General features: G+C 36.3%; 2 protein-coding genes across 7 annotated transcripts; one reads left to right on the forward strand and one right to left on the reverse strand.

Moving 5' to 3' along the window:
• Window positions 1-257: 257 nt before the first annotated feature.
• Window positions 258-8251, forward strand: LOC111019636 (BTB/POZ domain-containing protein). Of its 3 annotated transcripts, none has more exons than XM_022296032.2 (15): window positions 258-493; window positions 589-629; window positions 1590-1658; window positions 1928-2816; window positions 3174-3503; window positions 4043-4273; window positions 4615-4776; window positions 5451-5663; window positions 5752-5799; window positions 5915-5979; window positions 7032-7164; window positions 7259-7333; window positions 7414-7494; window positions 7692-7760; window positions 7850-8251. In XM_022296032.2, the coding sequence occupies exons 4-15, from the start codon at window positions 2028-2030 to the stop codon at window positions 8066-8068; spliced, it is 2415 nt and encodes an 804-aa protein (XP_022151724.1). In that variant the 5' UTR covers window positions 258-493; window positions 589-629; window positions 1590-1658; window positions 1928-2027; the 3' UTR covers window positions 8069-8251. The 3 variants fall into 3 exon arrangements, with proteins under 3 accessions (XP_022151724.1, XP_022151723.1, XP_087975675.1); XM_022296031.2 differs by having other exon boundaries at window positions 1599-1658; XM_088119549.1 differs by lacking the exon at window positions 589-629 and having other exon boundaries at window positions 1599-1658.
• Window positions 8252-8546: 295 nt separating this feature from the next.
• On the reverse strand, window positions 8547-11398 carry LOC111019638 (small nuclear ribonucleoprotein SmD3b). 4 transcript variants are annotated; one of them, XM_022296039.2, is made up of 6 exons: window positions 11152-11398; window positions 10553-10720; window positions 9820-9872; window positions 9638-9704; window positions 9487-9543; window positions 8547-8880 (listed from the first exon to the last, which is right to left on the reverse strand). In XM_022296039.2, the coding sequence occupies exons 2-6, from the start codon at window positions 10709-10711 to the stop codon at window positions 8818-8820; spliced, it is 399 nt and encodes a 132-aa protein (XP_022151731.1). In that variant the 5' UTR covers window positions 10712-10720; window positions 11152-11398; the 3' UTR covers window positions 8547-8817. The 4 variants fall into 4 exon arrangements, with proteins under 4 accessions (XP_022151731.1, XP_087975676.1, XP_022151729.1 ...); XM_088119550.1 differs by having other exon boundaries at window positions 10553-10772; window positions 11152-11397; XM_022296037.2 differs by having other exon boundaries at window positions 11163-11396.
• Between the last annotated feature and the right edge of the window lie 11532 nt (window positions 11399-22930).

A 22930-nucleotide genomic window follows, 5' to 3' on the forward strand; every position in this document is an offset into this window, starting at 1 on the left:
TTTCTTAATAAAATTAACAACAAAATAAAACATTATTAATGAAATTAAACGTTTTGAATTTTGGAAAGGTCTTAAATGTAAGTTTTTAGAAATATAATTTTTCGTTTTAGATTTTGTCCGTAGTTTGTAAATCAATTAATTATCTTTCAAATCATTTCTCAAATTCTTTTAAAAGTTTATTTTGATTTTTAATTTTCGAAAAAGATGAGTATTTTTAACCCTTATTTATGAGGTCATTAATCGCTAGTGTTTTTTTTTTCTTTGTAAAAATCAAGGTTCTCTTCCTCTCTCTTCTTCCCATCTCTCTAGTGTTTTCATTCGACCCAGCCCCCTCCCTCACCGGCGACGACTCACGGCGGCGCACGACGGAACTCCAGCGGCAACAAATTCCTACGAACGGCGGCAGGGCTCCCTCTGCAGACACGAAATCCGGCGACCCACGTTACATTGCTCCACGAACGACGGCGCACGGCGACGACAACGACAACGGCTGGCAAGGACCTTCAACGATGCTTGAATTTTCTTATCAGTTCGATTTAAGTGTTTCAGACCAAGTCTTAACCTCGAGTTCATATCTCTTTTGATTAGGAATCTTTCCACAAACCTTAGGAGCTTTAGGACACACTTCTGTAAGTAGTTATTTACTTGGGCGATTTTGTTGGGTGATCAGTGTGTATTATGTGCCTGTTTGTCCTTATATGTTTGTGTTTATTAATTTTATGATTTTGATTATATCATTATGAATATTGGTTAGATGATTCTGATCTGCTATTTGGCATCGTGGATGAGTTACTGCTGGTTTGATTATAATTGCTTAGATATCATATACTGGGTGTTGTTTGATAAATTAGGGGCAAAGCATGATGTATGGATATTATGCTTGATTGATAAAAGCATTCTGAGATTTTGGTGGATTGGTATGTTGGCACGAATCTGTCTGAAGCATGTATGTTTTGTGTATGTAGCATATTGGATTAGGCCGGAGGATGATATGTTACTATTGGGCATCGAGGCTTTGGGTAAAAATGGTAATACGCCAATCTTGAATAGGATGAGTGCTTAGACCTCGGGTAAAAATGTCAAGGGTCGATGCTATGAGTCTAAACTGGGAGGCAAGTATTAGCCATTTGGTAAAAATTGTCAAGGGTCATTACATTGTAAAATCATCGAGGCCTTAGTTAAAATGGTCGACGGTCGATGCAATAGTTTGAGGCCTTGGGTAAAAATGGCTAAGGGTCGAATGCTAAGTTGTGCAGAGAATTGTCGAGACTTTGGGTAGAAATGGTCAGAGATCGATATGACTCGAAAGAGTAAGTTTTGGAGAAATAGGAAACAATTAATAAGAAACTTGAATAGGTTTGAAAGAGTTAGAGACTCCAACGGAGTTTGTGATGTGAGGCTTAGGGATGGTATGTAGGATGCATGTTTAGTCGAGCATATGCATTGAGTATTCTATTTTAAAGTATGTTGAGCATGTTATCGAGAAATCATGTTTTATTGAATGTTGTATTGTGTTATCACATGTTGTTTATGTATTTACCGTCAAGTAGAGGCTACTTACTGAGTATTTACGTACTAACCCTTTACAGATTTTGCAGGTAACAATGTAACTCATGGGTATGGTGATGGGATGGAAGAGAATTGACAGGAAGGACCATGTAAATGCGTGATTTAGATTTCCATTTCTTGTTATTTGATCTCGATTCTGGATATGATATTTGCAATTGATTTTGCTTCTAGTGTAGAATAGAATCTGGTTCGTAATTCGTCTCCATTGATTACACTGGGCAGTACTTTCTTATTTACCGATTGGAGCATATTTTCCTTCTTCTTACTAGGAGTGCTTTTACACAGTTGCTTAATCCCACATCTTCATTTCTTGTTCTTGTCGTTTACTCAAACTGCAGTAGTATTTTTTTTTTACCAGGTAGACAAGGTGCCATCCATATAATTATTTGAGGTTCCTATCAATTCAATCTTCTTGGTGTCCTGCCAGTTTGGATATTAGAATATTGTTGAGGAGTGCGATGGATAAGAAGGAGAAAAATTTCCTCACGGTGGCACCTTTTGAGTGTGCTTGGCTCAAGGATTTAAGATTCAGGGAAGCAGGACGGGGTTGTGTGGTTTTCGAAGCTTCCGCTCATAACGATGTCACGTTGGTGTTCCGGGAGAATGTGGGAAGTCAACATTACCATTATAAACGAGACAGCAATCCTCATTATACAGTCATATTAGGTAGTCATCGAAATCGACGTCTAAGGATTATTGCTGATGGGAAAACTGTTGTTGATGTGGAGGGTGTTGCTCTTTGCAGTTCTGCATTTCAGAGCTATTGGATCAGTGTCTATGATGGTTTGATCAGCATTGGGAAGGGGAGATACCCTTTTCAAAATCTGGTCTTCCAATGGCTTGATACAAATCCAAACTGTAGCGTTCGATATATTGGACTTAGTAGCTGGGATAAACATGTGGGATATAGAAATGTTAATGTTTTGCCGCCAACGCAGGACCATATTTCGTTGTGGAAGCATGTGGATAATGGTAATGAAGGCGAGGCAGACAAGGAACTGGAGTTAGAAGATGAATACATGGATTACAAAAACTGGGGCCTTGAACATTTTCTAGAAAGTTGGGATTTATCTGATGTGCTTTTTAGTGTAGATTCCGGAGAAACACTTGTACCTGCTCACAAGGCTATCTTAGCTGCTTCGGGCAACTTTCCCTTGAATTTGTTGGAAGATGTTGTGCAGCTACATGGAGTAGAATATCCAGTTCTTCATGCTCTTCTTCAATATATCTACACAGGTCAAACTGAGGTACTTTTCTCCAATCACATGTTTTTTCTACATTTCCTCTATGCTACTTTTTATTTTACTTCTGTCGAGATTTGGTTAAATGCATTTTTATCGAATTATGACCATGCCAGTCGTCTTTTGACATTATACAAGTGAGTTAGACATGAAAAATTTCCATCGTTGCCTCTTTCTTCCCCTTTATAAATTGTATCTTTGCCATTCCCTTTTCGCTTAATGTGCTTGACTTGAATTGATTTTATTTCGATATCCGGTGTATGCTGAGCTGCACCAAATAGGCTGTTTGAATCTCAACACAGATACAACTAAATTAATATTTGGTCTGATACAAAAATTATTTTTGCCTCTTACATGCTACAGATTCTAGAGTCTCAACTTGGTTCCTTGAGGGATCTAGCCTCACAATTTGAAGTGACAGCCTTAGTGAACCAGTGCGATGACATTATGGAACAATTTAAACTGAACAAAAAGTTGTTTGACTCGGATAAAAGGGTGGAAATATCATATCCAAAGATTCAACCAGGTTGTAGTACAGTCTTTCCCTCCGGGCTTCTAGTAAATGTGCAGAGGCTCAAACAATTACAATGTTCTGGCGAGTTCAGTGATGTATGCATATATATACAAGGTCACGGATTTGTTGCCCATGTGCACAAAATCATTCTTAGCTTATGGAGCATGCCATTTGAAAGGGTGAGCAATTGTTATTACCGCATCTCATCTCATCAAATGTTGAGCACAATGTTTCTTCTGGTTAAAAAAATGTTTACAGCAAAATTATTGGAGGTAACTTGCGTGTATAGGTTTCTTCTTGGTCATATATGTATATCTTTCTTCAGTTTGTTTTCTCATTTCCATAGACATCATTGGCGATGCTATAAGATAAAAGAAAACTTTTTGTGATCATGACATCCTTCATTTTTTATTGGGAAGGAGTAAGCATCACCAATTAAAATACAACTAGAAAGCAGTAAATTGGAGACACTTTGTAATATTTTTTTGGGTTTGAAAATACCTCTTCTGTTGTCGTGGCATCGTGTTACTATGTTTCACATAGTTTGAAACTCCCTAGTCTAACCTATATGGGTCAGGGTAATTCTTTTTTTGCCGCAATTTTTGTGAGGAAAATCAACTTGAACTGGCCTCGTACAATTTTTTGTTTCTTAGGTAAGCTTGTATATATATTTTTTTTCATCATTTTGTGTAAAAATTGTATGGTTGTACATGAACAGATGTTCACAAATGGAATGAGTGAAACAATGTCCTCTGAGGTTTATATCAGGGATGTATCACCAGAGGCTTTTCAAACCATGCTCAAATTCATGTATAGTGGAGAACTCAGTAAAGATGTTACGATGGAGTCTGACTTCTTGTTACTTCAACTACTGCTTTTAGCCGATCAATTTGGTGTCACTCTTCTCCATCAAGAATGCTGTAAAATACTTTTAGAATGTCTTTCAGAGGTAGTGTGGAAACCCTTATCTCGTATGCTTGTTAAGATTAATTGATTTGTTAATTTTTACTTGGATTTGTTATTTGTTATTTTACTTGTGTGACTGGAAGATAAGGGGAGGAGCGTCATGCAGGGAGTTCTGAGAACAAAAGAAGAGATTCATTTTATGATAATGAATTATAGAAGTATTGATATCGTACATATTATATGCAGGGATGGAGTCTCCTAGTGGAAGATGGTCATACATCAAGATTTTTTGTTTATGCACAAGTTTAATGGACGAGGAAGCAGATAGTTTTGGGAAAGTTGTAAGACTTTGCTTCCGAAGCTAACTGTTGAACTTTGTTGCAGGATTCAGTATGTTCCATCCTTCAAGTTGTTTCATCAATTCCATGTTGTAAACTCATTGAAGAAACTTGTGAGAGGAAGTTTTCAATGCACTTCGATTATTGTACAACTGCAAACATTGAATTTGTCGTATTGGATGAGACAACTTTTCGCAAAATCCTTCAGGTATGTGCTCACTTGTTCTAATGCTTTCTGGTGCAGATATTAATGGTTAAGAATCTTAGGACCGAGTGTTAATATCATAAACAGCTCTAGGTCCCTCCAACAGTGTAACTGCTAGGAGCCAATGTAAATAGTGAAGTGTTTGGAGGAAATGAGTTCAAACCAGGGTGATCACTTATCTAGGGTTTAATATCCCACGACTTACTTGGCAACCAAATATAGTAAGGTCGGGTAGTTGTCCGTGAAATTAGTCGAGGTGCATTCAAGCTCACCTGGACACTCACGGATATAAAAAACAATTAAAAATTACTGGGTAATGAGTTGTTTAATAGGATAATTGGTGGGAGCTTTACTCCAATCGTGGCAATTAGATCTACAGAAGTGCTACTTCAACTGAACTCTTCACTATCTAGAATTAGTAATGAAATGAAATCATAAAATCTCAAGTCAGATTGTTATCCCCATACTTCCCCTGCTTTAAAATATGTTATTACTTGAACCCGGTGGTCTGGGAGGCCCAACAAGACTTATAATTGATAGTTGTCTTCTCAGAAGCTTATTTACCCTCTTAATGAAAACATAATATGAGTAAGAAAGTAAAACCTGTGAAATACTTTTATGTCTATTTAGATGTTTTAGTCGTCAATTGTTAGGTGAAGTGGTTCTACTTCTTGCAGTGTCCTGATTTGACTGTGACATCTGAGGAAAAAGTACTCAATGCAATCTTAATGTGGGGTTTAGAAGCTAGTGAATTATGTGGGTGGACCACGGTAGATGAGCTAATGACATATTCAGACCCCGATATCCTTTTTGGCAAGAGATTTCAATCAGTCCAGGATTTGCTTCCTCTTGTGCGATTTCCGTTACTCCCGTATACCTTATTGGAGAAGGTATGCACGTTTGCAATTAAATTGATTTTCTGGCTTGTAATTAAAATGAAAACTTTGTCACATGGCTTTTCATATAATAATCATGCAGTTGGACAAGAGCAGCATTAGCAGGAAGATTCATAGCTTCAAGAATCTTGTGAGAAAATCATTTCGTTTGCTGTAAATTTAAATAATAAAAGAGAAGATAGAATGCAATCCTTTAAAACTTAACCATTTAAAATGGTCCATTTTCTTCTATTTTGCTTTATCAGATACAGGAGGGTATCGACTTTGTGAAACTTGAACCATCAAGGCTAGAGGACAAGAAAAAGAACAAGTAATATGCCCTTTCATTTTTTATGGTTCATTTCTTCTTTTCTTTTCTTTTTTTCTTTTGATAACCTAGAAATCGAAGTTGTGTAGCTTTTAGTATACTTCCCTATAATCAAGGGCACATGTGCCTGCCCCAAGACCCGAACCCAAGAGACGTCAAGGGTTTTTGTATTAAGTTTATCCAAAGGTTCAAATGTAGGATCCCTAAGCATGTGATACTCAAAGATCCCATGCCCTTACTGACCAAGCTGTCCCTTGGCGACTATCACTCATTCTATTTTTGAGTTTATGATTTCATATTTTTTCATTGTAAGACTCAGAGTATTTTATCTGGTGAATGAATCTATCTCTCGTTAAGACATTCATACAACAATCGTGAAAATAAAAATGATAAAAAATAATGTGGAAGAAATAATAAAATTTTCAATGTTTGATGAACAATGTGAAAATATGAAATATGAGAGAGTAGAAATCAATAGATGAAAAATCAACTTCAATTTGAAGTGATACAAAATTCATGAATTAAGCAAATGGATAGTACAAATGTTGGTGATACAAGAAGTATGTTACAAAATGTGATGGGACCAAATATGTGGAGTTACAGATACTATGTTGGTAAAGAATATGGTGGTACGAACTTCTCATGGAAGTTCACCCTTATACAGGTACAAAGCTTAACCCTATTTAATAACCTCCATAAACTTAAAAGAATATTTAAAAGCTATAAACTTGGCAGTTATAAAATTGAAATTTAGAAGATAAAAAACATAAGATTAAATCAAACATTTTAAGAAAGAAACTTAAAAGATAAAAAACTGAAAATTAAATTAATAAAAAACCTCAAATCCCAACAAAGATTATCTACCCATTCATATGCCGAGAAGGACTCAAGTTTTACATGCAGAAGAACTAGATTGTAACAAAAAGAAGTTGCAAGAACCAAAACATTACGAGAATAGAAATACATAACTCAAACTGTGCTTTAGTCCAGAACATTACTGTAATTGGCATGGGGAAAGGGATTGTTTTAAATTTTCTTGATGTACTATTCTGCAGTGTGAGATTTCAACATAGACGGTCTAGTTATAAAGAGCTGCTATACATCTGTGATGGGGACAGCAATGGAGTTCTATTCTTTGCTGGCACCTCATATGGAGAGCACCAGTGGGTCAATCCCATTCTTTCAAAGGTAGAGTTCTCAAGCTTCTCGACCTTGTCGATCCCTACCCTTTTTTCTCAGAATAGGTAAATGTCACTGAAATCTTTCTGTTATCACTTTTCAGAAAATTACTATTACTGCAAGCAGTCCACCCTCAAGGTACACAGATTCAAAGGTTGTGGCTTCAAGAACATACCAGGTAATGATGGATGAAACTTTTGTGTCGAACGACTACAGCGGCGGAGAGCTCTCTATTAACTGGTTGATTTGTCTTGTTAGGGAACTTCCTTTGCCGGCCCTCGCCTTGAAGATGGGCAGACTTATTCATGGTGGATGGTTGATATTGGCAAAGATCATCAGGTTTTTGTCTATTCTCGTAGAACATACAAAATGGTATTAAATTCATGTTGATATACATGGATGGATGAGAGCTTCTTGCCATCAAAATGAATTGAATAGTGAATACTTTTGAGCCATCCCATTGCCTTTGGGCTAAAGTCAGTCAAAAGCTCTCCTTTTTCAGACAACACATTTATAATCCTTGTTTTTGGATGCAGCTGATGTGCAATTACTATACATTGAGACAAGATGGGTCAAGGGCATTCGTCAGATACTGGAATCTCCAGGTAAACCTCTCTCTCTCTCACTCTCATATTTAGGCAAATGACATTCTTCTCTCATATTTAGAAAAATGCCATTCTGTGCATTTGTTTAGGGATCATTTGATGGGAAAACTTGGACGAACTTGCGAGTACATGAGAATGATAAGACGGTGTGCAAGCCGGGGCAGTTTGCATCATGGCCAGTAACTGGACCAAACACTCTGCTTCCATTTAGATTCTTTCGTGTTCTTCTTACAGCTCCAACTACTGATGCTTCAAATCCATGGAACTTGTGCATTTGCTTTTTGGAATTGTATGGCTACTTCCTCTAGCTTGCTATACCTGTATTATACACCATTTCCTTCTACGCCCATTTCTTGTTCTTGAGCTGTAAATTGTGCGGCTACATCACACCGTTTCACTGTAATTTAAAGGTTGAGTTGCTTGTAAGGATTGTCTAAGAACTTTTTAATCTCGGATATTTTGGAATAAAGATTTTTGGGTGTGTTTGGATTTTTCTTTTTTTTTTTTTCTTTGTTCTTCAAGCTATTTAGGCATCAAGTTGAAAATCAAATCGATTGGTCCAGTTATTTCATCACACGTACTAGTATCAGTGCATCTCCAAACATCTCAAAATGGTGCAATATTTGAGATGTATTTGGAATTACCAACAAATGGAGGGTAATTAAATCATGGACAAACATGTAAATTCAAACCAAACATGACGTGATTCACAATTTGAATATATTGAAAATGGTTAGAGAAGAATAAATGACACAGACAATACTCCGATGGTAAATATAGAAAAGATGCAAAGAACGTAAGATAGATACATAACAAAGATGAACATGGGTAACGTACAGTTCAATCTCAACATAAAATGGGCTCAAGTAAAAAGTAGCTTATCAAGTTGAAGATAAAAATTGTGGTCAATCGCCCACTTTCAACAAGATGGAACAACCCATAGCCTTCAACGTCGAGGATGTCGATACCGAAACTAACAAAACCAGATGGTCAATTATCTAATGTCTATTGAGGCTTGAACACAGGGAGGGCATAACAAACTATATTCATGGTTTCATCACCTTCGGGCAGATGGCATGGCACCCCGACCAGTTGCACTCCCACGGCCAGCAGCTTGAGCCTGAAGAAAGAAATGATACCCGAATTAGCTATTGTTTCTTGAAGCACAATACTTGTTTGCCCCACTTAATCTATCGAAAAATACTTAGGTCCTAATTAGTTGTGAGGACTTATATTCATGCTGACCATCATAGACAACTACTCATTATTTAAAAAAAATGGAAAAAAGTATCTCTGATTTTGTATTACCTGAGTTGTCAAACATTTAATAGTGTCCCTCGTAAGATAAATCCTCACTGGTCATTACTATTTTTCTAATCTATCTGCTAGCATTAAGATTATTTTTCAAAATATACTAATAGTGATATTTCCCAACCACTACCCCTCCTCTCTCGACGAGTTCTTGCATGCTGTGTGAATTGAACCTAAATTCTAGATTCTTTCAAGATAGAGTTTCAACGTATATAGTACCATTTAAAATTTTCCTAACATATTCTCGGTTGATGATACAAAAACCTGTTAACTAAAGTAAACCCTATATTTTCACACAGACAACAGTCCTCTCGTGCATGCAAAAGTGCACAAGAGGCATGTGCGTTGTATTTTTCTACATATTTCAAGAAATAAATTATGAGAATACTAAAATAAGGGTCCAATGGGGGCTTACTTTAGCTCGCATAGCAACAGCCCTGCCCCTGCCAACACCAAGTGAGGCGCCCTTACCCTTCAAGATCCAGAAAGCATGGCTTAGTAAAAAAAATCAAAGCAAGCATTTCATCAGAGTTTAAATCCATAGGATTAGAATTAAGTTAAAAAACCTTAATTCTAGCATCAAGACGCTTGAACATTGGAGCATTCTTCAGCATGTCTGGTATGACCATAAACCTATCATACATAAACAGATGTCAACATGCCAATTAAATCCCAAAAGAACCGCCATGAGTAAGAACTAAGAAGTGATTGGATAATCTATCTATAATACAAGTGATGGAATAGATACCTGACTTTGCTACCTCGGATGAAAACATGCTCAAGCTGTGAGACCTTCCCATCCTATCAAAGAAAACATATAAAGTGAACCAAGAACGTATCTATCAACTAGAAAATGATAACCTTACATACATTGAATAATAATAATATGACATAAGCTAAACTTAAGAACTCAAAGGGCACTGTTGAACAGATCCAGCTCAATAAAGTCGTAATTTAACATACTGTAACAGAGAAAACAAGTAAACCTGAAAGGATTCAATAAATTTAACAGAAAGGGTTTCCCTTCCAATTCACCATTATAAATCTATGATAATGCGAATTTATTATATTCTATCTGAAATATGTGAATTGCATAGCTCCTAGCTCGTAAGTTACAATAAAACAGCGCACTCGACTCTAGAGGAAGAGGAATCACAATTACCAATCCTCAGAAAATCAAGCATCTTGACTTAGTTACCACTTACAACTTTTGGTTTCTTCCTTGCAACTTCGCATACAAGATCACGACATTCAAAGTTGGAAATTCTTGGAAACTACACCAAATTAGGGCTCATACAGTGTTGAAAAATTACATGCACTAGACATCAAAATGGGCATCTTTTAAGATAAGAAAGCAGAAGGAACGAAATGAACTAAACCCAAAACCCAAAAAACCTAAAGATTGACAAACAAACAAAAATTAAAAGGGAAAGAAAACCATAATCTTACGAACAACAAAAAGCATAAAAAAAGAAGGGTACCTTAGCAGTGTAGGTGATGTTTTCGAGCTGGCAGTTCCAGTTATCCTCGCACTCGATCATACTTCCTCTATAAAGCTCGCCACTTTTAAGCTCCACCGACACAACGTGGCCCGCGGCCTCATGGAGTAGCTTCACTGGAATTCCCAAGCTCCTGCTCATGGCTCCTCCCTACAAATCTCAAATCCCTCAATGTTTTAGACAGAGATTTGAATAAATGTTCCTATAATAAATAAACATAATTGAATAAATGTTAGTTGGTGTCATATAAATTCTAAGATGACAATGTAATAAAAAACACATAAAATAATACGAAACAGAAAGCAAAAATCCAATCCGAATTTCCATTGTCTAAAACTTAAAAAACAGTCTCCGAGAATAAGAACTAATACAGTCAAAAACCCAAAAAAAAAAAAAAAAATAGAACCACAATAGTCCAAATTTCATAAATAAACAGACCAAATACCCAAGAAACAGTCAAAATATTCAAAGATTCAAGAATAATAAATAGTCCAAATATCTACAAAACTTCAGAACAATAGATAGTCCAAATACACGAGAAGAAGCCGTCCAAATAAAGATTTCAAGATCAGAGATCTTACGATTTGCTCACCTTACTCTCATACGTCGGTTAATCACCGGAGTGATGGAAGTCGTCCCTGCCGTGTTCCGCCGCCGCCGATCGGAGAAGGAAGATGAAGGAGGTGGCGTGAGGGAGGAAGAAAAGGGGGTGGTGGCAGTGGTGATTTTAGAGAGAGAAGATGATGAAAAGAGGTGCGGCTGGATGAGATGAGAGAGGGGAAGAAGAATGAAGGCTAGGGTTTCTAAATGAGGAGAGAGAAGGTGGGAAATTTAAATTTCAAATGCCAATACTTTTTTTAATATAATTCTTTTTTAAATCTACAAATATTTTCTAATTTTATTTTATTAAAAAATGAACAAAAAATGAGTCGGATAATAAATATTATATATGTGATTATTACAGAAATAATTAAAAAAATGATGCAAAGAAAAAAAGAATGGCATTATAAATTCATAATGTGACGGAAACTTTGTAGCGATGGAGAGGTAGTCGGGCCTGTGGGCTAGCGATGACCATAGAACTCACAGTCAGGGTAATAAAGAGAAGGTGCGGGTAGAAGCAATTAACTTTAAGGAGAGATGCTATAATAGACCTTTTATGGGACATTTTATGGTATTTTTTGAAAGTCAGTCATAATACTTAATCTATAATAATATATCTTATTTAAAAATCTATTATAGCATTAGTTTTAGAGCTATAATAAGTTTTTTCTTTTTGTTTTTTTAGTACTACGATGAGTTGTTATAGCTAATAAAGTTTGCAACTCAAAACTTATCGTATTGTTTTCGTGTCGCGATTCATTTTAACTTATTGCTATAATTATTAATTAACATAATAATCTGACTTCTGTAACCTATGTTTTAGTGTTGCAAATAATTTATCGAGGTAAAAGTATATAAAATATGACACCTCAAAAGATTATGACTTCACACAATAAAGGTGGTTTGGCAGAGAATTTGGATTTTGTTTTTTATAAATGAATATTGTTATGGTTATTTATAAAAACTATTTTTAGATTATGTAATCTAAATATCCATAATGTTTCAGATTTTGAATCCAAAACATTAAAATACATCATTATATTTCTTATAAACTTAATTTATGTTTGTTAAAATAAAACATGTAAAATATAATATATAATGTAAAATACTAATTTTAACAAAATTTATAATATTTATATTAATTAATTAATTAATAATATTTTAGATTAAACTAAATATTTAGCATATAACGAATGAGTTACAAATATATTACAAAACACCTTGGATTTTCTTTTTCATATCTGCTACCAAATTCTCAAATTTGAGAGAAAAAATAATTATTTTTCATATTGAATAATAAAACCCTAAATCCCTCTAAGTAGAGGTGAGAAACAAACATAAATAAGGAATCTATCACAATAGTCTACTAATTACAAATAATAAAAGAAAAACAATTAATAAATATTTATAGTAATTATTTACTAAAAACACCATAAAACCAACACTCCCCCTTAAGCTCATTTAAAGCTTGTCCATCAACTTATGGAATTGCATTTTCGGAAGATCTTTAGTCAACACATCAGTGATTTGCTTTGTTGTTGGCAGGTAAGAAGCACATATGACCTCTATGCAATGATCTTCTCCTTAATGAAATGTTTGTCAACCTCAATATGTTTTGTCTTATCATGTAGGACTAGATTGTGAGCTGTGGAAATGGCGGCCTTGTTGCCACAATAAACACGAATAGGTGCCTTCTAAGAAAAATTCAATTCTTCTAGTAGCATTTTTATGCATATACCCTCACAGATATCGTGAGCTAATGCCCTAAACTCTACTTCATCACTACTTCTTGCCATTACATTCTATTTTTTGCTACGCCAAGTAACTAAGTTACCTTCAACAAAGGAACAGTAGCCAGATGTGGATCGTCTGTCAACAGTACTACTAGCCCAACCGGCACCAATATAAACTTCAACCTGTAAATGACCATGCATTCTAAATAGTATACATTTGCCTTGAGTTTCTTTAAGGTATCTTAAGTTCCTATGAACAGCTTTAAAGTGAACTGCACCAGGGGCGTGCATGAATTGGCTTACCACACTTACAACAAAGGCAATATCGGGACGAGTGTGAGACAAATAAATGAGTCTACCCACAAGTCTTTGATATTTCTCCTTATCTTTAACTTCATCGTCTTTCGCAGCTTGTAACTTTAAATTCAATTCTACAGAAGTTTCAGCTACCCTGCACCTAAGTAAACATGTTTCTTCAAGTAAGTCAATAATGTATTTTCTTTGATTAACAAAGATCCCCTTTTGATCTAGCAAATTTCATCCCTAAGAAATATTTCAAAGTTCCCAAATTTTTAATTTGAAATTCACTAGCAAGTCTTTTCTTCAGACAGGCCAATCCATCTACATCATTGCCTGTGAGGATAATATCATCAACATATACAATCAACACAACCATTTTATCATTTCCACTATGCTTATAAAAGATATTGTGATCTGCTTGACTTTGAAGGAATCCATAGCTAGTGACTGCTTTTTCAAAACGTTCAAACCATGCTCGAGGGGATGGTTTTAGACCATAGAGAGATTTCTTTAATTTGCACACTTTATTATTTCCAATATCCATTGAGAAAGACATTTTTGACATCCAATTAGTAAAGAGGTCAATCTAAGTTAACAGCAAAAGACAAAAGAACTCTAATGGAGTTAATCTTAGCAACGGGGGCAAATGTTTCCTGATAATCAATCTCATAGGTTTGAGTAAAGCCTTTAGCTACCAACCTTGTTTTGTATCTCTCAATGATATCAACAACATTGCATTTTATAGTGAAAACTCATTTGCATCTTACAGTTTTCTTCTCTCTTGGGAAATCTACAATGTCCCATGTGCAATTCAGTTTTAGAGCATTCATCTCCTCCATAACTGCTAATTTCCAATTCGAATCATTTAGGGCCTCCTGAATGTTCCTTGGAATAACCATGCTATTTATCCTAGAAGTGAAAGCTCTATGACTATCTAAAAAGTTTTCATATGAAAGATAATTAGCAATAGGATATTTAGTGCACCTACGAATACCTTTTCTAAGAGCGATGAGAACATCAAGATCAGACACATTAGGTAAGATGTTTTGAATGGGAGATGAAGTAGGAATAGGAGATTCGTTACCAGCATTTTTCAGTATCATTCCTAGGAGTATTAGACTGGTTTGGTGACAATTCAACTCTCTCATCTTCTTTCTTTTGATTTGGTCGCCTTCTAGTATAAACTTGAAGCTCAAGATTTTGATCACTATGGTCATTTTGTAATGTTTCTCCCCCTAAATAAGAATTTTCTACACTTGGCATTGAGGAACTAGGGACATCAAGACCATCAGGACAAATGATATTAGGAATAGGAGTAGAGATATCCCAAAAATTACCTTCATAACTAGATTCCTCCCCTGAAAGGAATTTTGGTAAAAAATGGTTTTTTTTCTAAAAAAGACACATCCATACTTACATAAATTTTTCTTGGTTGTAGGATGAAAACGCTTATAATTCTTCTATGTTGAGGCATAGCCCACCAAAATGCATTTGACTGCTCGATGATCAAGTTTGGACTGAAAAAGACTAGGGATATGAACATAAGTAGTGCACCCAAAAACTTTTTTCAGTAGGTCAGAGAAAAGACGAACAATGGGAAAACATTCTATTAGACAATTCAAGGGAGTTTTGAAGTTCAAAGTTTTAGAAGACATTTGATTTACTAGATTTGCAGCTGTGAGAATTGCTTCTCTCCACAGATATTGTGGAACATGCATTGAAAATATAATGGCAGGAGAGACTTCAAGTAAGTGTCTATTTTTTTGTTCTGCAATACCATTTCGTTGGAGAGTGTGATAACTCTCCAAAAAAGAGTTATTCGGGTGTTTATTTGGGTGAAATTGTGCATTAGAATGACAAAGTATGTCGGTTTTAGGTCATAATTATGATTAATAGTGTTCAATTGCAAATTCTTAGCTAAATATCCTTAGTCTTGAGAACTTTTGCCAAAAACAACATAAACTCTCGTATTTGTGGTTCATTTGCACAGGTTTTTAAAGAAGAGCTAAGAAGAGAAGGAAGTGTTGAACCAAAGCAGAGAAGTCAAGGCATTTTCAAGACAGAACATATAAAAGCTGGAGCATAGCGATGCCAGAGCATGAGTGTCCGTACAGTTAATTCAAAAACACGGGATTCACTTATGTCCGTACAATCTCCAGTCGGGTGCCTTAAAAATGGGACTCAATATTTAAAGGGAATGTTGCCCTAGCCGACAGACACGCAGAACCCAAGAGAGCCAGAAATTGAGAGCTGAAAAGACCAAGGAACGGAATATACCCATTTTAGGGAAAAAAGCTGACGCCAGAAAAGAGAAGTTCACCTGCTAGAACGAGCTGGCTTCTTCTTCTTCTCTGTCATTTAGCTATTTTTCTACTATGGGTTGTATTTCTTCTTCTTTCATTTTGTTTTTTTTACCCATTATGAGCTAAACCCCATTTTGGGGGAGGTTTTATGCTGTAACTAACTTGAGACCGAACTTCTAGCTGCTACATTTATTTTTAAGCAAATATGATTTTATCTCTTAATCTTCGCGTTACTGTTGGTCGCTGTTTCGTGTTTGCTAGCCTCTGTATTGACCCGGAAGGGCTTATGGGTGCTGATTTGTTTTGTTTATGGTTAGCAATTTTCTATAACTATAGGGATACTCAAGAATGGGTCCCCTAATCATGCATATAGCTTGGGTATTTAGCAACGAGAGTTGTACTTATTCATGTTTTGGGTGTCTCGGAAGGGAACCAAGTCGAGCTGGACACTAATAAATGTTAGCTACGCTAGAGGGTAGGTCGATAACTTGTGAAAGCATACTAAATCTCCCCCGCCTTTTCCATATCTACTATTCACCCATTATCGCTTTCTGTGCTACTGCTTTCTTGTGTTGACAGCTTCAATACTGTCGTCCCTTGCAAGTTTATGTCGTCCTGTTATTACTTTCTTTTATTTCTCCTAGATAATATACATACTTAAACTTTGTACATTTTTATTTGTTGGTATATACTTTTATCTTTAAAATATAAACCAAAAATCTCTGTGGATATGACCTCGTTACGTACTATAACAGGCGATTCGTGTATACTTGCACGTGTTGTCAACACAGTTGTGTGGACGCAACAAAGTGTCACGACGAGTAGATTGATGAAAAATACCTTTATCTTTCAAAAATCCCAAAGAGTCATTAAAATATCCAGTCCCATTATCATAGAGGAAAATACTTATTTTTGTTTGAAATTGAGTTTCAATCATATGATAAAAATGAATAAATAGGTCTCACTTCAGATTTTTTTTGTTATTAGATAAACCCCAAGGGAAGGATTGCAATGCTAGGACATCCGCTATTGAAGCATCAGACCATAGTCATTTTCTAGACAGCACAGTAGATTTAATTTTTATAAGGGTTTTAAAGGTTGTTCGTACATTTGATGTCTATTACCCTGAAATTGGGGGACACTTTAAAAGCCCCTCATTCAGCGATCGTTAGCATCAATGCCAAGGAGGAATTTCTCGAAAAGACTACAAAAAGAAAGGAGAATAATATACCCATTTGGAAGTGGAGCTACCGATCATCTACAGTAATTTTTCTGACAACTTTTGGATTGAAGCGGCTCGATTTGTTGCTATCACACTTCCCCATTTAATGGGTTGTAACTTTATTGAATTTTCATTTTCTCCTCCATTATGAGCTAAACCTCATATACGAGGGAGGATGTAAGCTTTAATTGAGACTCTCGGTTATTGTAGCTTGACCTTATTCATTGCTAAGTAAAGTTCTATTTCATTGTTTATTGTTCTAAACGATTGGTCATCATTTGGAACAGTTTGTTTATATATAATTTGGAAGAATGTATGAAAGCATGGTTGACTTTACTTGAGGTTAGTCTATATTTTGAATTCGATCATGTATACTTGGGAATGAGGTTCACTTAGTCTTGTTTATAAACTGTTTAGAAAGCACGGTTGTAGTTACAAAAGTTGTGAATAATCGTTATTTTGGGTATTCAATAAGGAAGCTACGCTTTTTTAGCAGTAGTGTATGTCTATGCTAGAGCAGCAGTTATTCTCGCTAGACAAAAGTACAATAACTTCCCCTGTGTTTTCCATTACTAAGTTTAATCTTGCGACTGTATCCCTTGCCCCTGCAATTTATTCTTGCTTATTGTTTATCCTTTGTTTTGTCGTATATTGTTCTTTTTCACAGTATTGCTACTCTTGCTCATATTAAATTACTTCGGCTCAATTAAGGTAAAACTCGTCTTTTAAGTTTTGTAATTGCTCTTTAATTCAAAACTTTTATTTTAGTGTGGGTTTATTATTTCTAAACTAATTGTTGAGTTTAAATATGATATGACCTTGTTTTCATTACTATAATAGGCTTTTGGTGTACACTTGCACCCTGTTTTCACGGAGTTACCCAAATTTTCGAGTCGATCAAATATGTAACCCGAAAGACCCGAACATAGTCTACAACCCAACCCTTATATTTTTGGGTTGGGTCAGGTCGGGTTCTCAGGTTGATAAGAAATTTTGTGCAGAGATGGGAGATGGGAGACCAAAGGGGAGGAAGTTGGGAGATGGGATCCCAAAACCCAGAAATCCAACGAGCACCATGTTCATCAACATCCCCACAATCTCCAAGCCCAATGGCACCCCTTCACCGTCACTACCAACACCGATTCAGACGCTGACACTCTCCGTTATCATCAAATGCGAAGGAAGTTGGCCCTCCTCCAACTCCTTCTTGCCTCCGACGACGACCTCTCTGGCGACTTAGAGATCAAATCGAAGCCTACATCACTAGAGAGAAATTGAAATCCCAAAATCAAAAACCCAGAAATCAACAAGATGAAGAAGATGAGGGAATCGACAAAAGAGAGGGGAAGGAAGGGAAAAAGAGGAGTAGAGATGAAGGGAGGGAGACGAGGGAGGGAGTGAGAAGATGAGAGAGAGGGAAGAAGATGAGAGAGGGGGGAAGAAGATGAACGTGGGAGGAGGCGGCTACCAAAAAAGAAAACCCTAATTGTTAATATATATGTATATATTTTTTTTAATTTAATGGTGGTTCGGTTCGGTTCGGTTGAATCGAGAAAATAATCTTCCAACCCGTGAACCGAACCGAAATTTCGATTTTAAAAAAATTCAACCCAACCCAAACAGAAATTTTTTCTAACCCAACCCAAACCGTATGGGTTGTCCGAGTTGCTCGGGTCACCAGGTTTTTTGAACACCCCTAGTAATGGTTCCTTTTTTTAGTTCTTCTGTGGGATGTTTGATTATTTTTTGAGCTGAGTTTTTTGCTTTTGGGTTGTAAATTCTATTTTTTGTCTTTTACTATAATAAATATGTTTCTCTCTATTTTAATTTAATGAAAAATGATATATTCATAATTGTATTTATTATTTAATATTTCATTTGAGAAAGCATGAGTAGAGATAATATCATGAGAAATTTGGCATAAAATAAATGAATTACAGTTGGTACAACAACAGTTTTTATTGGTTATGTTGTTGCATTATTAAAAAATTATCAAAACATAAAATTACATTATAAAATCTCCATCAGAGCCTGGACTAGAAAGAAAATGAGTAAGATATTTATTAATGAGATTTTTTTCTAATGAGGAACAAAGTAAAGATATCTTACGAATGGTCCGATTAGCATTTAGAAGATTAGTTGACATACTTAAGATACAATATAAAGATAATCAATATAGTTCTATAGAAGAACAAGTAGTCAAGTTTTTGTATATTTTAGCTCATAATGGGACAAACAAAACAATTGACTTTTCTTTCGTTGATCAATTGAGATAATGAGTCGACATTTTCATCAAATCTTAAAGGCAGTTATATGCTTGAAAGAATAATATCTAGTTGAACCAAATGGGTCTTAAATTCCTCTTGAAATTCAAAATAGCACAAGATTATTTTTCCATATTTCAAGGTAAATACTCTATACTAAATATCTCAATTTAAAAAAAAATCATAATTCATAGTAATCGTTAGATAATATGTATCATATAGGATTGTGTTGGGGTCATTGATGGAACACAAATGTATCAAGATTTAGGGGACGAAAAGATTTGCCGACACATAATGTTTTAGCAGCATGCACCTTTAATTTAAAGTTCATTTATGTGTTACCTAGGTGGGAAGGATCTACTTCAGATTCTTGAATATTATCTTATTTATAGAAAAATATTATCTTGTTCGTGTAGGGTTTATGTGTAATATGGGGTTTTTCATGCCTTATCGTGAGATAAGATATCATACAAAAGAGTATTCAACATATGCACCCCTATCTCCAGAAAAGTTATTTAATCACAAACATGCATCTTTAAGAAATTCAATTGAAAGAACATTTAAAGTATTAAATAAGAGGTTTTCCATCATAGCTGGTGGGACTGAGCTGCCACATTATAGTTTCGAGAGAAAAACTGACAAAGTTATAGCGTGTTGCATTATACATAATTTTTTAAAGAATTTTGATCTAGATGAGAGATTATTTGCGGGAGTGGATAATGAAATTACGAGGAGTGAAATAGACATTGATCCTATAGCAAGAATAAGTTTAATTGAGAATGGATGAAGAGGTGACAAAATTATTTATCCAATATCCACCCTGACATTCAACGAAATCTCATGGTTGATGATCTAAAAGAACCCTTAATTTTCGCAAACGTCCATCGCAATTGGGGGTTTTGGGCCTTTGATTCCATATCTATAATTGGAGTTGCTGGAGACAGATTTTGCCGCTGTAGCTGCCACTGCCGCCGCTAATTCAATGGAAGACATGGGAACGTGGTGGATGAATATTTTTGGGATTTTGGTGAGGCCTGAATCGACTAAACCCTTTACTCCCAATTTGGATTTGTCGAAAGCTTTGAGCTCTTTTAGCCAATCGTAACCATTGCCATTGGAGGGAAGATCGTGGATGAGATTTTTTTATTTTTTTATTTTTTTTTGCAGTGGGTGGTGTTTGTTCAATGGTGATCCCATTTTTAAATAAAACTAGTTGCAACACCATTTTCTATGAGATTCGATCTAATGTTGTTGGTGTCTTATCTGCAACATAAATTCAAAATTAGGAGAGAGAAATAAAAGAAGAACCCCTTTATATGCATTCGCTGGAGTTTCCCGACATTACTACAGATTCGTCGAGTGGATTGATGAAATTTCTCGGGATATCAACAAAAGTAGGCTTCTTTCCAAGATAGAATTGATTTTTATCCCTTTTTTGAAAATTTAAGATTTCTACATGTTTGATGATGTCATTTTTTTGTGAAATTATGTATTTACCTTTTTCAAATATTCATTCTTTCTCAAATCATTTATTATTCTCTCTCTGCACTTCATATTTTCTCCCTCTTCCTAAAATTTTTTTTTTTCATCTCCACCTCCTTCGATTTACGTAATTTTACTAAAACAAAAATTCTTCTCCTTTGGTAAAATTATAAAAGAAGGAAAAAGAAGTATGTTTTTTCATCTTTCTTTCTTAACCTATCGAAAACCCCTATCTCTCTATAAAATTAATTAAAAAACAACCACCTACTAGATCCTCTCTCTCTACTAAAAATAGGGTTACTTTCTTGGTTCTCTCTAAAAAAGTAAAAACCCTACCAGCTGCCCCCTGTCCATTGTAATCCATGTCCTTCCTCTGCGCCTTCATCACACGCTCCACCAAGATCGGCTGCTGCATAATCTTGCCACCATCACCATTGCCGGATCCGGTACGGACAATCCAATCGAGAGCAAGAGATCTAGAGTGAGAGAGTGAGATCAAGAGCGAGAGAGCAAAAGTGAGAGAGATCTGAAAGATTTTAGTGAGAACGAGAGAGAGAGCGAGAACAAGAACGAGAGTTAGAGCTAGAGCGAGAGAGAGAGAACGAGAAAGATCTAAGAGATTTTGGAGGAAATGAGAGCGAGATAGATCTGATAGATTTGGGCGAAAACAGATCTGAAATCCAAATAGATTCAAGTGAAAATAGATTTCAGATTTGGACAATTCGTTGAAGACGTGGTTCAGTCGTGTGACCTTCTAGAGCCGCCGCCTCAATATCCTCTCTCCAACGTAGTCGATGTTCATCCTCCTCTCCCATGTTTCTAAACAAACCACAACTACATTTTTTTTTTGCAATGATATGCAACAACTCAAGCGTATCCACTTGAATCCAATCGTAGAGTTGGTTCAACCCGAAAGACTAAGGGTTAGAGAGATTACCTGTGTAGTCATTACCTTGAGTAGACAGATGACTCACTATGACGAGTTTCATAACCAATCAAACAAGCATGCTCCTAGGGGTTCAAATACGAAAGCCTAAGGGATTCGAAATTTGAGAAGGTGTTTGTACAAGACAATGAGAGAAACACTAAACTCAATGTGATTCAATATTCGAAAGATATGTGCCTCACAAAGGAAGGGGTACATGCCTATATATAGGCCAAGGCCAAAGGAAATCTTTTCCTTAAAAGAATGGAGTGGGTGGCAAGGCAAGTTGGGGACACCCATAGGGGGTGGCAACATCAATGGTGGAGGTGCCCATGGGAGGTATGGTGCGCGCGCAAGGAAGCTAGCGCTGGTGGGCGCGCGCATGGGCAATGGTGCGGGTGCTGATGGGTGTGCAAGGGTGTGAGGCGCGCGAACATGTAGGGCGATGCGCATGGGCGTGCGGGTGGCACCGCATAGGCAAGCGGCAGAGGCGTGCGGGAGCCGAGCGATGGACATCTGGCCGGGGCGCGTGCTGGCGGAGGCGCTAGCCTCTTGTGAGGTTAGTACAGCGGGAGTGTGCGGGAACTTGCATGGTAGGCGGGTGGTGAGCGCGCAGGCAGGTGGGCGTGCAACGGTGTGTGCTGGCATCTAGAGGGACGCGTGCAGAGCGAGCGACTAGGTGGTTGGCACATGTGTTGGGGCATGCGCGCGGTGAGCGTGCACGCGGGCGCTGTCGTGTATGGGTGCACGATGACGCTTGCGGCAAGAGGCAATGTCGAGCATGCGAAGGGCGTCACCTTATGAGGTTAGCCAATGATGGTTGGGTGCGCCGTGTAGTCATTGTGTGTGCTTGCTCTCCGATCGTAGTTATTTTCTTGGATCCTCCTTGAAATTCATCCTTCTTTCAGGGGGCTTCCCGTCTTTATCTTCCTCTTCACTGTTGTGGGTTGATTCTTGGGTTGCCCGACTATGATCACATCATCCAATTTGAGAATTTATGTGGTTGTATCCTATTATCTCTTTTGGGTGGAACTTGACTTGAATTCCTACTTGACTTATTCTCTTTTTTATGGCTATTTGATTTTTTTAAAATTTTAAAGTCCATTAATGCATGAGAGAGGAGTAAGAGAGATAGTAGGAAAAAAGAGAGAGGTTTTTCTTGGTGTTGTTTGAATTTTGAGATCCAACAATGGAGTCACAAAGACGAGGTTGAAGGAAAAAAATCAAGAGGGAGAATGAGAGAGGAAGAATAGCAAAAAATTAGAATAAGAAATGAATGAGAGAGAGAAGGGAAATAAGGATAAAAAACCTTTAAAGAGAGGGAGGGGAGAAGATGAAAAAGGGAAGAAAAAAGGAAAATGAGTGATTTGAGAAGAAGGGTAAAAATATAATTTCACATGAGTAAATGTATAGAAAACTTATATTTTTAGAAGAAAGGTAAATCAACGATGTCTTGAAAAGATGGCTACTTGGTCCAAAAACCCAAATTTCTAACTCATTTTCTCATCTTTTTTTTAAAGCCCTGCAT

The sequence above is a fragment of the Momordica charantia genome (genome assembly GCF_013281855.1).
Source record: "Momordica charantia cultivar OHB3-1 chromosome 11 unlocalized genomic scaffold, Mcharantia_2.0 BLBB01000011.1, whole genome shotgun sequence".
In the NCBI taxonomy this organism is placed as follows: Eukaryota; Viridiplantae; Streptophyta; class Magnoliopsida; order Cucurbitales; family Cucurbitaceae; genus Momordica; species Momordica charantia.

Excerpts from the sequence above, each read along its gene's own strand:
- LOC111019638 (XM_022296039.2), bottom strand. The coding sequence starts at position 10,711 with ATGAGCAGGAGCTTGGGAATTCCAGTGAAGCTACTCCATGAGGCCGCG. Across the intron at positions 9,705-9,819 it reads ATCCGAGGTAGCAAAGTCAG|GTTTATGGTCATACCAGACA; the intron begins GTATCTATTCCA and ends TATGTATGATAG. Across the intron at positions 8,881-9,486 it reads CTGTTGCTATGCGAGCTAAA|GCTCAAGCTGCTGGCCGTGG; the intron begins GTAAGCCCCCAT and ends TTCTTTCTTCAG.
- LOC111019636 (XM_022296032.2), top strand. The coding sequence starts at position 2,028 with ATGGATAAGAAGGAGAAAAATTTCCTCACGGTGGCACCTTTTGAGTGT. Across the intron at positions 2,817-3,173 it reads TCTACACAGGTCAAACTGAG|ATTCTAGAGTCTCAACTTGG; the intron begins GTACTTTTCTCC and ends TACATGCTACAG. Across the intron at positions 4,777-5,450 it reads CTTTTCGCAAAATCCTTCAG|TGTCCTGATTTGACTGTGAC; the intron begins GTATGTGCTCAC and ends TACTTCTTGCAG.